The sequence below is a fragment of the Aplysia californica genome, unplaced genomic scaffold (assembly GCF_000002075.1).
Source record: "Aplysia californica isolate F4 #8 unplaced genomic scaffold, AplCal3.0 scaffold00006, whole genome shotgun sequence".
Lineage (NCBI taxonomy): Eukaryota > Metazoa > Mollusca > Gastropoda > Aplysiida > Aplysiidae > Aplysia > Aplysia californica.
The window spans coordinates 1,175,104-1,191,945 of NW_004797276.1; the positions used below are offsets into that span (position 1 = coordinate 1,175,104).

At 36.8% G+C, this 16,842-nt stretch overlaps 1 protein-coding gene across 1 annotated transcript; it reads right to left on the bottom strand.

Annotated features, from left to right (window-relative positions):
* Window positions 1-1,425: 1,425 nt before the first annotated feature.
* Window positions 1,426-16,550, bottom strand: LOC101851457 (pituitary tumor-transforming gene 1 protein-interacting protein). The gene is made up of 7 exons (XM_005089419.3): window positions 16,445-16,550; window positions 9,010-9,274; window positions 7,639-7,688; window positions 6,461-6,569; window positions 5,424-5,535; window positions 4,922-5,034; window positions 1,426-4,411 (listed from the first exon to the last, which is right to left on the bottom strand). The coding sequence occupies exons 2-7, from the start codon at window positions 9,230-9,232 to the stop codon at window positions 4,368-4,370; spliced, it is 651 nt and encodes a 216-aa protein (XP_005089476.1). The 5' UTR covers window positions 9,233-9,274; window positions 16,445-16,550; the 3' UTR covers window positions 1,426-4,367.
* Window positions 16,551-16,842: the final 292 nt, after the last annotated feature.

Consider the following 16,842-nt stretch of genomic DNA (forward strand, 5'->3'; position numbering starts at 1 on the left):
GTGACATATATAATCATTTCTTATGCTTGGGAGAAGACAACAAGACGCAACAAAATATGCTGTAACAAGAACCTGACAAACACATTACAATGAAAACAGATGAAGCACAATAACAACGGCACCACTAAAAAGACAACATACAAATAATGACAACAACAATTAAAAAATTAGTCAAAACAGTCCTGACATCAATTGTTACCTCTTTCTCAATTTGTGTCACATCTTTTACATTTATGTTCATGAAAAGGTAAATATAATTTTCCACAAAGCATTCACATTCATGATTCAAAATATGAACTATCAAAGTATGCTTCAGTATTTTGGCATCATGAATCATCACATTTGTTCCCCATACGTACACAAAACCCATTAATAAAGTAGGCCTACATTAAAAAGCTAAATAAAAAAACAAAGAACATTAGTATGACTTAACATCCATGCTTAAGACTGTACTTAGAGGAAAATGTCAGTTAATAAATTTTGTATGCAGAAGAAGTGATAGTACTTTGAGATAACGTGCCCATTCCACGTATAAAATATGAATAGGACTGCTGGTACCACCTTTATTGAGGTTTTCCCTTTAAGTGGCATTATTCTTTTGCACCATGTTTCTACACTTACCCCACTTTCTATCAAGAACAAAGGAGAAGGGAAAGAGAAACCTATTGGAAAACTTGATATCTCTTAAGTTTAAAGTATGTTCATCTCCACTCATTTAATGTTCATAAAGCTTGCTACAAGATCTCTACTGAGCCCTCATGTCCACTTTGGTGCAATTAATCCAGTTCTACCAGATCTTTTGATTAACTTCTTTTTACTTTCTATCTTTCAAGCACATCAAACACACTGAAAAAGTAAACTGTTTATCAATATTCAGATACATTAAAGCTAACACACAAACCAACACACATGAAGTCTTTCTCAGACCCCAGAGACAAGCAGTATTCATTTGTGTTCCAACGCGATGGAATCAGGCTCTCGTCAATTTTGGGGCAAGTAGAGTCATTGGTATAATCTCAAAGCTTGTTCATTTGTCTCTTTTTTTTTAGCTTAAAAAAATATCCATTTATTTCAAAACACAAGTCGAGATATTTTAGAATGAAGTAGGTGGGGGGGGGGGGGAGGGGTTACCTGGTTTCAGAGGTAAAGTTAGTGAGAAAATGGCAGCCAAAGATGAATTAATTCCTTCTTAGCTTGAGAGTCAGTGGAAACTAAAAATTTGCATTTTTTATGCCTTCAATCAACGTTTTTCAGTAAAATCCACACAGAATTGTTCTTTAATGGGCACGAAAAGTGTTGAGACAAATAACGAAATTCGATTTTTAAAAATGTAAAAACCTGCGAAAAAATGCCTGTTTCTTCACTTTGATTTTTTTGACGAGCGCCTGATTTCACCACACTGCCTCACATTTTTTTTTACCTTTCATGATGGTACACTATACATTTCTCTTGCAATATGTACTGAGTCAAGCTTCAATATTGCATCTTATGTGGATTCAGACCCATGAAAATTAATCTTATTATACACAACTGGGTACTGCTGAAATCACACATGGTACTGAGAGAAAGAAGTCGAAAGCACCCAGAGCAGCAATAGTAAGAACAAAAAAAGACATAGGAAACAATTTCAAGTTGCTTTTGCTGCAGTAAAAGAGTAACTTCGTGTCCACCTGCAAAACTTAGAGCAACAGTTGCATAAAAGTAAAAACTTAGGGAAACTATCGAAAGCAAGCTACAGGCAAATCTATTCTGAATACCACCTGTCCAAGACAACCCCCCCCCCTCTTTCACAAAATTTTTAACAAATATAATGACACTGCCCAAGACAATCACAGTGCTGTCCAAGATAACCACTTTTCTCCTCAACACTGAGTGGCCGTCTTGGACAGGTTCACTTGTACAGGTTGAGGCTACAAGTAACACCATGAAGGAAAACCCATTAAAACTCATCACAATCATGAATTTTGTATAATACTATTCAATTTGCCAGCAAATAACAGCAGCTTATGCCTCAGTCAAAATCAGAAGATACTGTCAAATGCATAATACTTATTCTTTACTCAACTTTCATAAAAACAGACATGTGGTGTACAAAAACAATGGCCATTTATAAGACGTCTGGACACACACTCCAAATAAAGATTTGTCACAACAGTACACACTAAAAGAGAGTGGAATGATTATGGTAAATATATTTTCTGCGTACATCTCCAAGCATAAAGAAGTAGGAACCACAAAGAGCTGACAATAAGTGTATGCTGAGTGGGAAATGTTTAGTAAGGCACCTTTTGTCTTTGGCCAACTGAAATCTTTTTATTGTTTTTGTTCTTTCAGCAGCAAAGAAAAAGAAACAAAGTTAGTCCACTCTAACAAGCTGCAAGTACTCAGTGAGACTCAAAACTGAAAACTTCGCAATAACAGGAATATGCATACTGAGCAAAGCATGCTATTCCAATTCAATATGTAAATTATGACTCGTATAAAAAAAGTGATGTCTTTTCAAAACCCAAAAACAACTAAAACAGTAAGAAATGAATAATAAAAAATGTGTGGCAATTAATTCAACTATGAAGAAGAAAAAGTCAGACAACAGACTGCAAAGATACCTTAAATGTGTGGCACTGTGATTGTAAATTACTTTAACTCTTTTTCTCCAGACTTAAGAGTACACTCATCTGATTACTGGTCAAGTTTTTTCAAGGAGACTAGTTACTCAGTTACTGATATTCCATAAATAATGTAAACCCCCAAGCTTTATCTAAATTTATTTTTAAAAAGGAAATGCAACTAAGCATAGCTGGAGTGAGTTCTCCTGTTAGCAGTTTTCAGTCTTTAGAGTGGAAAACCATTAGGAAAGTGTATGACAGAGGAAATTCTTCACCAAACGGAGCTGGATTCCAAGAGTGAGGCAGACTATTCTGATGAAAAAGATCTAGACACGAGTCTGGAAAGTTTGGTTCAGGAAGTTTTTGAATTTTATTCTGCTTCAAAGACTAATACCAAGATTCACCTAAAAAGATGTAGGAGAAGAGATGGGTCTGAGAAAATAGAAAATTTGACTGTTTTTGAAAGGAGGTGTGGGGAGAGGGGGAGTTGATTATCAATTTCCAATCATTCAAGATGCATATGATTACAATGGAAACAAAGTGCAGAATGTCGTCCTGACAATTTCCTTCCTTGCTATAAAACACATTCTACAAAAAAACATTTAATTTCCATTTAATATTCACAAGTCTAATTAAAGTCTAAAGTCAAATAATTGAAACGTTTTGAGTTTGAAGTTCCTAAACGAAATTCCTCATTATTCAAAGCAGTAGCCTCAGGATCAGCATATCATTAAGGTACCAAACTCAGGATTAAGTTAAAAATTATGCTCCTCAACTTAATTTTTTAAAACCCAATCATTCCAAGGTTTTCACTCATTAAAGAGGCTACCATTCCAGATTTTCCACAATGGTAATCAAAATACGTTGGAGCTCTCATCTCTAGATTTACTAAGCAACTGTCATTCTCAACCTTATACATTACGAAAGGAGGAAAGTCACAAAAATCTCTATGAACAAATCTTGTTTGCTTCACTTTCAAATGCTTACAAAAATTACTAGTTTTTCATCTCTTCAGAAAAACCAACACAAATGAGGCCTGACTTTGCCTAAGATGACCTTACTCCATCATAGAAACTTGAAAAGCTTTGATAATGTAGGAATTAAACAGCAGAAATTGAACATTAGTAAATAAAGCAAAAATACAGACTCAGAATAGAGCAACTGAAATATCAACAGTCAAAATGTACAAAAACTTACAAATAGATGTAGAACATAACATGTACACATATTTTTGATTTCTTTTCTTCAAACTAATATCCAGCACAGTATCAGAAATTCAAAGGATTCCAACTACACAAAAGTTAACACTAAAACAAAACGAAAAACAACACGAAAAAAAATCAGTTTATTTGCAATAATAAATTGTACTCTCGGTATGTCACACAATAACATCAGATAAAATTATGATTTCATATTCATCAAAAATAACCTTGAGAAAATCTTGACTCTTTAAGATGTAGCTTATTCCTTGAATTCCCTTCATTCCCTGCTCATTAAGATGTTACAAATATAGACCATGGAACTTGAAAAATCTAGTTCCATATTTGCACAGAATTCTAGTTTCAACATACTTGAACTGTTTCTCCCAACCCACCCCCTTCCCTCCCTGAATCCCCCCACCCCCTTCCAGAGTGGAGCACATCCATAATATCTCCATTTCAAAGATGATTTTCCTCTGCTTGACACACTGCTACCGACTGGACTGTTGCAATATTCCACCATGCACCAGTTCTTCAAACACATGGTGACTCAGTGGCAGATTTAGGCATCAAACCGTTGGTATGGGGCTTCATCCTTCACCAGACCTGTGTGAAGAAAGCATTTGAAAGAAATCAGTGATAGTCTTATTGGAGTGAGCGATCAAATATGGCAGCAAACTGCAACACGCATCAAAAAAGTAAACAGGACAAAGTAAAGAAAGGTAGGAAAATGACAAGACAAGATTATTGCAGCTGGTTCCACCCCTCCATTATTTCTTGAAAATAGTGCCGTCTGGTCACAGAGTCAATCATAATCTTTATCACCGCCAAACTGTTTGATCTTATCGACACCTGAAAATGAAGCAACCCTCACAGCAACACACTGCAGTTGTGCTCATAGCTACTCAGGAAGGACTTAGGCTATGCCTGACGCCTAGATCCCAGTAGACCGTGGTCAATCAGCCAGGACTTACAGAAGACTGTCATAGTGCAGTAGACTTTCAACTAAACTGGCATCAAAAAGTCATAATGCATGTTTTACTATAGAAATAGGGGCTTTTATCAAAAGATGCATTGTCTACATAAATACAAGGAAATCTAAAATGAATATCTCACCATACTTCCTCCTGATCTCATCAAGTCGGCTCTTCCTCTCACTTCTTCGTTCATCTTGCTTTGTCTTTCTCTCCATTTTCTGCTGTTCATATCTGGCATCTTCTCTTTCAAACCTAAAAATGAATGAAAATAAAAGACCAAGTAAATCACAATGCTGCAAAGATATATTATTAAAAGAGGAAGAAATGAAGATTTCCCTATCTAATCCATTGTTGAAATGTTAAAATGTTATGTTTAACTAATGGTAACCATAGCAGCTCAAATCATTTCACGAGTAAGAACAATTTACACAACCATATGATAGGAAGCAAACAAATTATCAATTGTGCAAATATGAATTAACAGCTTGCTTTAACCATTATTTTAACAAAAAAGTAGACTGACTTTTTGAAAGCTGTGTCACTGAGCTGGGAAAATTCAGTAAATCTAATAAATTAAATAGACAATAATAATTTTACTGGTGTCTTGAGACCGCCAAACAGACGACGAGTCGGATACTTACTTCTTCTTGTTCTTTCCACGGCAGCAGCAGCAGTAGATACAACACACGACGATGGTGAGAATGATTACACCTCCAATCACACTCACAGAAATGATCAAGGCCTCAAAATTCACTGAAAAAGAAAAACAAAAATAATTTCCAACACAGGCATTAAGAATGAACAAGCTTCAAGAGTACGAATTAAGTTTAGCCCACTTAATCCTGTAGCGTAATTCTAAGAATTTATTCTTGGCATCAAGAAAAGCATGAAGTACCTTCTAACTTATCCCCATTTCACTCATATGATAAGAATAATTGACATTATTAACATTTACTACGAAAAGATAAAGGAAGTGTGGAAATAAGATACCATTTGAAAAAATCTTTATGTAACTAGAAATGTTCTTAGCTTAGTGCCTCAAAGTAAATATGTCTATGAGCACAGTTAAGCATCAGGGAGTCTAAAAGGTCCCACTTTTCACATTCCCATCATTTTTCATCCACTTATCTTTCAAGTAATTTGTCAAACATTCTGTGTAAATCATACAGTAACTCATTTTCACACTCTAAAATTAATCATAATGCACTGTTCCTGCTGTGTACTAGACACTAACAGAGAACTACTGACCTCTTTCAATGAAAGATCACACCAATGGAAGCAGAATATTTTTGGTGTTGTAAGATAAATAAATTGTTTCAAACTGTTTTACACACATTGACCCAACACTGTTTATGAAGTGTTAAGAAAAAGCAAAATAGAAAGTACAAAAGAGAGAGAAGAAATTATGAAACTGTTAGGTGAAAGGACAGATAATACAACACTATATATAACTCAAGAAAAAGATGAGAACATTAGAGAGAAAAATAACGAGAACATTTTTTAAAGACTCAATATCCTCAACCTTATCTTTTTCTGAAGAAGTTAATTCGCTCATTTACCCTCTAATTAAGCATTCGAGAATTTCATTGTCACGATTTGAAAAATAACCACAGCAGCTAAATAATATAAACAGAAAGACAACAAAGACTGAAACAGTGCCAACATGAACATAACTTACACCAACACACTCCCCATCTCGCCTCGTCTAAAGCACACATGGTCGAAGGAGGCAGAACATCGCCGGCCGGGTACAACTGACAGCTGTCGTCAGTGTAGCAGTACATACACTGAAATAAAAGTTGACTCTTAGAAGTTGACTCTTAGAAGTTGTAAGCCTATTCCCTGCTTCATCGCAGCAAGTTTGGTTTCAAATAGTACACGTTGGCATTTTCAGTATAAACAAAGATAGTTATCAAGCTATAAGCATGCATTGCTCACGAAAATGTTCAAAATAGAATAAAGATTTGACAAATATGAGGACACAGTTGCACTACAGGCAAGCAAATATTTACGATAAACAAGTAAAATAAGACAAAAACAAAAACAGCACCGAACCAAATGTGCCGACTTTTAAGATTTAAGGACTCCCTTCTTAGTTTGACTCATCAGTATATAAGCAAAGAGGAGCACATTGACACAACACTGTTTGTCTAATGCTAAGAAAAAGCAAAATAGAAAGTACAGAAGAGAGAGAAGAAATAGGTCCAACCAATACAATTCCATTACCATCCATGACAGTCATTCAACTTTTCAACCAGACAATCCTATCGTTTGTAATTACTTTGTTTGGTTTTAATAAGGTTTTATGGCGCTCACAACTGCATAAGGTCATATGAGCGCAAAGGGGTGGATGTCAACAGAAAAGTCCAAATGGGGAATCAGGCTTACACTGTTTACCTCTCTAGCCACAACAGTAAAAAGTCTGATTTGACTATCAAGGCACCCCGGAAATAGCACTTCACAAGAGAGTCACAAACATACAAAAGAAGTAGAGGAAAAATGATGATAGTAAGGATGAGGAAAGAAAAAGCAGCAGTTCCCCCTATGTTGTTCCGGCACAGTATGAGCATGATATTGATAAATCAGCCCATTTACAATTCTACTGTGCAAAAGAACATGTTAATATCCCCCCTTTGGAAATGGCCTAAAGACAACTCAGTCAGTAGGACTGCCCTGGTGGGGGGTGGTATTTATTTTCCGGACAACGGATGAATATCAAATTTAAATGTATAAATCCAAAAGTGACTATTGATAACAAGCAATATATTAAGAAAAGCTGGGAACCAAAATGTTTCCAATTTTGAATAAGATAAATCATAACCAAGTACATGAGAGATACCCCTCTCTGTTTCTTACCTTTGCATCACTAACACATTTGTCACAAGATCCATTGTACTGTTTACATTCTGAAAAAAATAAAACAAACTGCTGATGTAAACAACATGACAATACCAGCAAAAGAAACAGAAAACAACTATTATCATAAAAAATTACAAAGAAAAAATAAGCAGTTTTATACACACTGTGGAAGGAGTGGAATGGCGATGGGAGACTTGTGGACAAATACTGAAGTCATGCATGTGACACAGTAGTTATCATTTTAAAACAAAAGCAATCTGTTCCCCCTCAAAATGATTTTCAGAGAAACTGACTGGTCTCTAGAGACTGAAGTCAAAGTATATGTAATGAGGTCCACTACTCACTTCAATGAGATGAAAGGAAGAATGTGATATGCTGAGTGAGTGACCAATCTAACACATTATTAAGGTAAAAAAAAAAATGTTATTGTTTGTTGCACTCAACACTGAACAATAAAGCATAAACACTCGCTTCCAGAACACGAGTAAAATAAAGTTGTTCCCGAATCCGATCCGGACATTGGGGATTGCCTTGTTAGTGAGACAACTTCCTGGGCTTTGGCATATAGTGGTAGGGTGGCCAGTGGGCTTATGTATTTTTTCTAGGAGTAATCCCAACAAAACCATCCACCTTTCACTGCCCACACCTGTAAGCATCCCCAACCTCTTCCCCTATTTTAGGATCACCAAGTGATCTATAACAAGTGCAATTTGCACACTGAATCTCCAAGATATTTTGCCCTTATCCGAGAAAGCTAGGTGTCCAAACTAACCTACCATAAGATCAGGGGTGTGGCTGAAAGACAGCAGTAAGAAAGAGGCAGGAAAAGCAAAAAAAGTCAGGATCACGTGAGGGGAAGAGAGTGGATAGAAAAGTAGATGAAAGAACAGTGACTAGAAAACAGGAGAGAAGAACAAAGTAGACAATTTAAGAAAAGAACATTTTTTTGTCACTAGCAGGTTTCGACTCTTATCTTTTGACTGAGACGCAAATATTGCACCTCGTAGACCCAGAGAGCTCCCCGTCCCCATTAAGCGACTCATTTTACCTGCTCTGCAAATATGACATCAAGTCCTGAGGTAGGATGGACATGCTGTGTATACCATGAGCCATTTGGCAGCTCAAGCCTAAAAAGCCTGATGCAAACGAAAACAACATATGGTTGCTGAGTAAAAATTGTTACACCAGTAAAAAAAACTTTTTTTTTTTAATGTAGCACTATTCAAACCAACTACTAATGACATCTATAAGGGGAATATAAGAGAAAAAGTTTTCGTTGAACACAGACAAGTCAGAGGTCTTTTCAAAAACAGCAACCATTAAACAAGTCTGAAAACCAATACATAGACAAAAAGTTGCGGAACTCACGATCCTTTGGCGATAGAGTGGTCGCACTTGGAGTAGTCGTAGCAGTTGTGGCTGGAGCTGCTGATGACTTTTTAGTCGTGCTCATCTCTGTGGAAGGGGCTGGTGTTGAGGACAGAGTGCTGCTTGCAGAAGTTGAGGATCCTGCTCCGAGAGCTTGGGCAACAAACAGTGCAAGCATCAACCCGCAAAGGTAGGCCGACACCTTAACTGACTTCATCTCCATGGTTTACAAAAGTATAAGATGAGTGGGCTTTGCAGAGAATACCTAAGAAAAAAGGAAAGAAAAGGAGTTCAACAACTGTCTTTTCTTCCATAAAAGACAACTTAAAATTTCACTTATGAAATGCAGTTATTGTGTAGATTATGTAACAGACACAGAGGTTGTAATTCCAAACACTAAAAATTCTATAATTATTAAAATTTAACACAATTTGACACAAAGTTTTGAATCTGAAATTATTACTACTGAACTATTATCATTTCAGCAATCCATTTATTTTTATTTAAAACACTGAGAACTTTGGTGCTACTATGTAATACAATAGAAAGAGGAAGTCATTTCTGAGTTTGATCTGCCAGTATGCTACAGCAACAGCAACAAGAAAATATCCAAACTCTCTTGTCATCAAACACTGCACACATCCATCCAGGTCATGCATGCATTGAGTCAATTTGTCACTGAGTACAAAGCCAGGAGACAGAATTAATGCTCAAAGCTCTAAAACTGTAAAAGCTGAAAACAGCTGAATCGGGCTACCGTGGCCTCAGCTAACCAAATGATTGGGAGACCAAAAAGAAATGGGTTCTTAGACAGACCTAGTTCTAAGGTAGAATTAAAAGCGCACAACTCCGCTCCAACCGCCCTTATTATCTTTCATTCATTCTATGAAGAAATACAACTAAACTGGAGATACTGCCGCTATAACAAAGATGCATTGTCACTTTGATTTAACAGCATTCTGAAACTATAGAATAAAAATAGTTGCAACACTTGAAGTAGAAGAATGACCAGTGAAAGAGCCAGCTTTAGAGATACACAATGCTTTCAACATGTGAGGGAAGAACACGAAATTGAACCAATCAAAAACAACTTGAAGATTGACCCGATCAGCAGAGCCCAAGAATAGGCCTAAAAATATCTGTGTAGTCTGAGGAGTTGTGGTTGGAGCTGCTAATGACTTTTTAATCATATTTACAGGAGTGTTCCACCTGTTGAAGAGACTGGTGTTGAGAACTACTGAGGATACTGTGTAAAAAACTCATCGTCCACTCTCATCCACACCAACCTCTTCCCTTCTTCTCAACCCCTCTTTCCACATGTTTTCTTTTCTTTCATTAAAAATGATACTGCATTATCAGTTGCAAAGGTAAAGTAGTACTCAAAAGTGTAAGGCCTGTAGCTCAAATCAGGTACAAAAGAAGATTTAAAGTTCAAAACGGATTGTCAAGCATACAAATTATACAGAATAAATTCCATTACATAGACAAAGCAGGCTCTTAGATGGACAGGGTACTTATGCCAAGAGTTATTTGGCAGAATCCATTGTATTTCAGAATGGGATGAAAACTAACTCTAACTAGGATTATGGAAACATGGAAACAGCATTTTTGAGGAATGTTACAGTAAAAAAGAAACCAACTTGAAAACTGTAAAGCACATCCCCCCCCCCTTCCCAAACATACACCCAGAGGAAAGAACACATTTGACTGTCGTTTTGAGGGCTACAAGCAACTACAATTGTATTCCATTTCCATCATCATGGTGTTGCAATCTTCACATAATGATCTATCCAGCTCCTCTTTATACGACATAGTCGTGAGCATTAGATAAAGCAGGTAAGTATTAAAGAATGGGACTTACATATAAGTGACTTAGGCACTGCAGTTTTGAAAGTAATTCTAGTAGTTTTGAGTTCTTTCATCCCATAATGTAATATTATAAAGGACACAAACAACATGGTACTTGTAATAGTTTTTTTAACTAACTACATAAAGAAATTAATCAAGTAAATTGCAAAATAATATTTTAATACTTAATAACTGAACTAAAAAACAATAATTCATCAGCTAAAATATCAAAAAGAATCAGGACTGAGGAAGGAACGAAGATAAAAAATTCTTCAAAAAGAAGTCAAACAGCTGCTGAAAGAAAAATAAATTGAAATTAAAAAGCTATAGGTGGGATTTTTTAAATATGATATCAAGTAAAAAGGGGAAGTATGGTATAAATAAGAAGCAACTATATTGAGGGTGAAACCAGAGGGTCTTGGGTACAACAAATGGTATGGTTTGACAGAAATCGTTTTCCAGATTGCTACCAAGATAAATCAGAAGAAGCACAACAAATATTTCTTACATAGTCCAGAAAATATTATCCTCAATAGGCAAAAAAATTAATTACAACATCTTAAAACAATATAACAATTTGACCAATGTACACAGCCTCCATCAACAACTGCTGTTTCGAAGTCCATTTACAGATTATAAAACTGGAACATTTTCAAAGAAAACAAGTAATAAATGCTGTGCATATGGACGTATCTGTCTAATCGCATGCTGAGAGAGAGAATGGAGAGAAAAAGAGACAGAGTAGGAGAGACAAAGAAATTTGTAACAGTACATTGATGACCTCCGCTGAATCTGAATCTAAAATCCATAGGAGCATCAAACAGAAGAATACACCCGTTTCTTTTTCTTTTTCAACTTAAGAAGCTACTTTAGTATTAATACAACACCCACAGAAAAAAAACAAGTCCAATGACTGCCAGTAGTCTGTATCATTTATAAGTTATAGACCTGCTTGTAAGATAAAAAAGCATTGGATCCTACTCTATTAATGCTTGGAAATTATTTTTTTTTGCTTTTCAGAAAGAGATCTTTATCTGGTTCTGAGAGCTTTCCCAGTCAATCGTACAGAAATACAGTCGAGGGTGCAATCCCATTTCTACAGTGCCTGAGAGCATTAAGAATGTATGGGTCTGCTTTCATGTCTGTAAGTGTAAGGGTGATATATATATTATATCTACAGTCTGCTCAAAGGGAAACATAGATGCTCTATTAATAATATAAAACTATGCCAATGGGAGGCAGTGGGGCTCGAAAAACTGATGGGAATCAACTCTAGAGAAATTATAAAATTTCATGGAACAGAAGCAGAGAAGCAAGCACACGGCATGAAACTGATCTTTCCACACACTTATCGTAGAGAAAGAGCATTTTGTCATGACTCTTCTTGATCATAATGAAAGTCCTGAAAAAAAAAGAAAATGGCAAGAGCAGAAAACAAATCAGGGAACCCATGACTACTTTGTGTAATCTGGGGTGGTCTTTTTTCATCCTGTGACAAGCATACAATCAATGAAACACAATGTCCTTTCCCACCAGACTGATTCTATACCAACAGCAGAAATCTCAATAAAAAGAACAGCATCCGGTTGAGTTAAATATTCACCCTAGTTTATAACAAATACTGACAGGCACAGATAACTCAAACAAGTTGGGGATTGACAAATGTTCCACATATATATTCATAATTCAGGTTAACCAATAACGAAAACTTAAAAGAGATTTTAGTCTGGAAATGGCAAATTGTACGAACTATCCGTGATTTCCAGTTTTCCGTGTACATGTTATCTGCACCCGACTGTAATAGTTTTGTGCACTCTGACTCTTAGTTAAAAGCCTCAAAGTTTTTTTTACATGGAATTACTAGCATTAAAAATGCACAATGACTTTACAGCCTTATATATCATCCACATAAATATTTTTCTAAAACATCATCAAAGGGCAGAAATTACAAACTTAAGAATATACTTCCTTAGTTTCACTGAGAACACTGGTGCATTTGCAGTTTTTTTTAATATCCAGAACACCAGGTCAAAAGTTGATACCCACAACCAATTCCATACTGCCATGTTTGTTTATATTTTGCAGTTGAGGCCCTATATCTGACAGAAACCTATAACAACATCGTTGTGCAAAGAATCTGCCCCCAAAATTGTGTGTATTCTAATGGGACTTGAAATTTGTGACTTTGAAGAAACACTGGACATCGATGATGTTGAAATGCACTTTGTGAGAACCAGCAAAGCCAAGGGATGTCTTAAGGTGGAAGCTTGATCTAAATTTTTTACTTGATGGTCAGTACATAAGATATTGCTCAGCTCTGATTGTTGAGAAGTTGTACCTACTGTTATAGTGTTTGTGGAAAAGAATCTGTGCTATTTATCCGGTACACAAGCAACAGCTGTCAATGCAATATTACTTAAAAATAATTTTTGCTATACCTAAGATGGCAGGACCAAATTTCTTCCCAGCTTGCCTTCAGTATGTTCATTTAGGCCTGTGATAATCCTAAAACTAGCCCAACCACCCTTTCACCTGCCTTTTGCGTAGCAGATGGTTGGAGCCTTGCTGTCAGAAATGTGAGAACCAGTTTCAAACCAGTGTTTCTTTTTTCCAAAATTGTCCGAAACCAACCAAAACCATTCGAAACCTTGATATCTACGAAGGATCAAGGCTAAATCCCATATATACATGTGACCTAGGTTGAAGCCATATAAATCCCCTACCTCCTCCTCCTCCTCACCATTATCATCATCTTTTGACAGAGGGTTGAGGGTGGGCACCCAGCGAGCATGATTATGGCGACCCAAAATCCATTTGATGTCGCACAAAATTAATGTCCAATGTCGGCCCACTTCGCCCCATTCTGTTACTTTTAGTTAGCGTGACTGAGCGGCCCGCCAGAGCTCCCCGGCTCGGGGTCACGGGGTTAATTAACCCTGAAGCGACTTTGCCGGTGTCAGTAAAGAAGTTCGCATTTTTGTCTATGTTTGAAACAATTTAACTTCTTCCCCATCCCACACAGCAAACCATTATGATTATACTGATATACTAAAAGCTCAATATCTTGAAATTTATTCTGCGTATCGTTAGAATGGTTTAAAATTTCTGCTCCTTAGTTTTATTCTAGACAAGTGTTTGTAGAGTACTCAATTTGTCCTATTTTAGTCAAAAACTTATGAATAAATTATTGTTTATTTAAAAACGAAAGACAGATCTCTCCAAAATTGGTGTTAAACTGACTACGAATATAATGTCTTTTACCATGAGAAATCTTAAATTCTTGTATGGAATAAAAATAATGACAACTAACACATTCATTCTTAGTTTTTGTGTCGGAAATATGGGCGGACACTTATGAATGTAAAGAAATTAGAACATTGTCAGTTATTGCTAGTGGTCATTGAAACAAAAATAAAAATTGAAAAAATCTGGGGGGTGATTCTTTTTTTTTTTTTTTTTTGGTTAGTGTTTTACGGCGCTCGCAACTGCATAAGGTCATATGAGCGCGCGGGACACACCTAATACTTTTAGTTCGTAGGAAATTTTGAATTTTGCCCGGGGGGCGGCCGAAGCCTACTCTTGTTGATTTTAGACCACCAAGGGATCTTTAACGTACTCAACTTGCACACGGGCCCTCCGAGATTTTTCGCCCTTGTCCGAGAAGGCTAGGTGTAGATCTTTCAGGACTACCAGAAGATCAGGGGTGTGGCAGAAAGACAGCTGTAAAAAGGAGTCAAGGAGTAGCAGTAGAAAGGCTGCAGCAAGAGTCAGAAGCCCAGAGGAGGGGGCAAAGGAGGTGAGGGGGTGGGGGCAGAAAGAGGAGACGGAAGCAGACGACAGAATATTGCTAGAGAGCAGGAAAGGAGGTGAAATGAGACAATTTTAGAGAGAAGAAAATTTTTCGGTCGCTACCCGGATTCGAACCCGGGACCTTTGAATGAGAGGCCAATACCTTAACCTTTAGGCCACGAGAGCCCCCTGGGGATGATTTAATGTCACTGGAAAGCTAGAATTAAGATGGATTGAGTCACAAAATTACAGCTTTTTATTATATGTGCAGATACCATCTTTTCTGAGTATCTGCACCAATGTTATGTCCTGTCGTTCATGTTCCAAAAGTTCAACAGTTTTTGTTGCGCCGTTTTTTTTTATGTCGATTTTTTTTTCCATTCACACTTGTCCAAAAAATTTTGCAACTTAGCATTGACATCAAGTTTACTGATGAAATAATCAGACAAGTTACAATGCCCGTTCTTTTTCGAGTCTCAAGAGCAGAAATGTGTGCTTTGGGTGCATGATAATTACCATAAATACAAGGATACACCTAAAACTTTACGTTGAAAAGTACCAAAAATTAAGTCGGCCCAGACAGAGGGGCGACGGGGTATCAGGCCACATACAAGTTCCTTCCATTTATCTCGTCCTGGGCTATCCTTCCTAGCTCATTCTAATCAAATATGGACACTGCTAAAAATAATGTGCCCGAATCTACACGCTGTAGAACTCTTCATGGCTTCCTGTCCTTTGAATCCTGGGACAGTCAACCATTGACACTTAGCTTGTCTGTTTTTATCTTCTAATTCTTCCTCCTACAGTAGACAAACTGTCAATTCAACGAAGTCCTTTGTGCAGTCTTTTCACTTTCTGTTGTGGGTGATTCATCTCATGCAAGAGGCATACACTGTCAAGAATACTGGAGGCAGGGCATGAAAGTAGTTGCGCTGAGGTAGATATTCAGGCTTTTCGTCAATTCTGTGCCGTGGTGATCCTCACTACACTACAGTCTCCATACTCCATCATAATTATATCAATGCCCTGTTTAAATTAGTCTGATTTCTTTCATTTAGAATGGAAAAAAAACCATACAAAAAGTACAGTTAAAAAACTACATCTGTGGGCCATTGTTGGGGGAGGGGGCGGGGTGTATCAGCCCTGAGTATTAACTGTCCAACTAATAGTAATGAAACAAATGCTTACCATTACCACCCCACCACACCCCCTTTGCCCCATTTTTGTTTTTTATCACAGTTCACATGGTCACAACTCCATTATAAAGTATACCAAATTTAATATAGATCTAGATCTAGATCTAGATCTAGAATCTAGTACCAACTAAAAGTAGAATCCATCAGTTGATTATTTAATTATTAAAGAAAATTGAGTAGCCTAGACCTTGACCAGGCCAGAGAGGCAAACAAAAGGTCTAACTCTAATCTAGGCCCATTCTGTTTGCAGTAAAAGTGGAAATGTCAGTTCAAAATAGATTCTGCACAACCCTTGACACTTTTTAGAGGAGCCGAAAAATTTACCTTCACAAGTAAATGTTTCTTGGTGACATTGTAGCCCTCAATATTGACAGTAAAAGAGGCGTAAACAATCGCCCTTCTTTTACTTACAGAAAGACTACAGTCTTTCGTCTTTGGCCTTCACTCTTGACAATAACTTGGCTTAGCCTCCTAGACATTGATCTCTAAACTATGGCCACCGAACAAGACACATTTACAAACAATTTAGAGCAAGGCTACTCGAAACATGCTTTGCAGAGCCCATTTCACTAGATCTCTAGTTAATCATAAGCTTCACTTACAAAATGATTTGGTCTTGGTCGTCTTTCACTTCTACGCTGTGAGTGAGTTCGCTGTGTTTTTCACAGGTGAATCAGCTTCCGCCTACCTTTTAGTAACAAACAACGTCATTTCCTGTTAGTGACAAAGACTTTTTTAGAAACTCGATTGCGTTTGTTGTGAAAACCGAAAGTAACAGGAACACATAAATAATATCGCCATTGATCCTGACAGGCGAAAGACGTTCGTTTTTTTTACTCATGCACCCGTCTCATCTTCATGTTTCAAATTATACTTCTATTCAAGTAGTATTTTGCATGCTGAACACGAATATTATTATGGCATCCATTTTTCCCGCAAATCAATAGTTATTGAAGTTTGAAAGTAGTCATATTTTTATTTGGCTCAATATAACAAATTG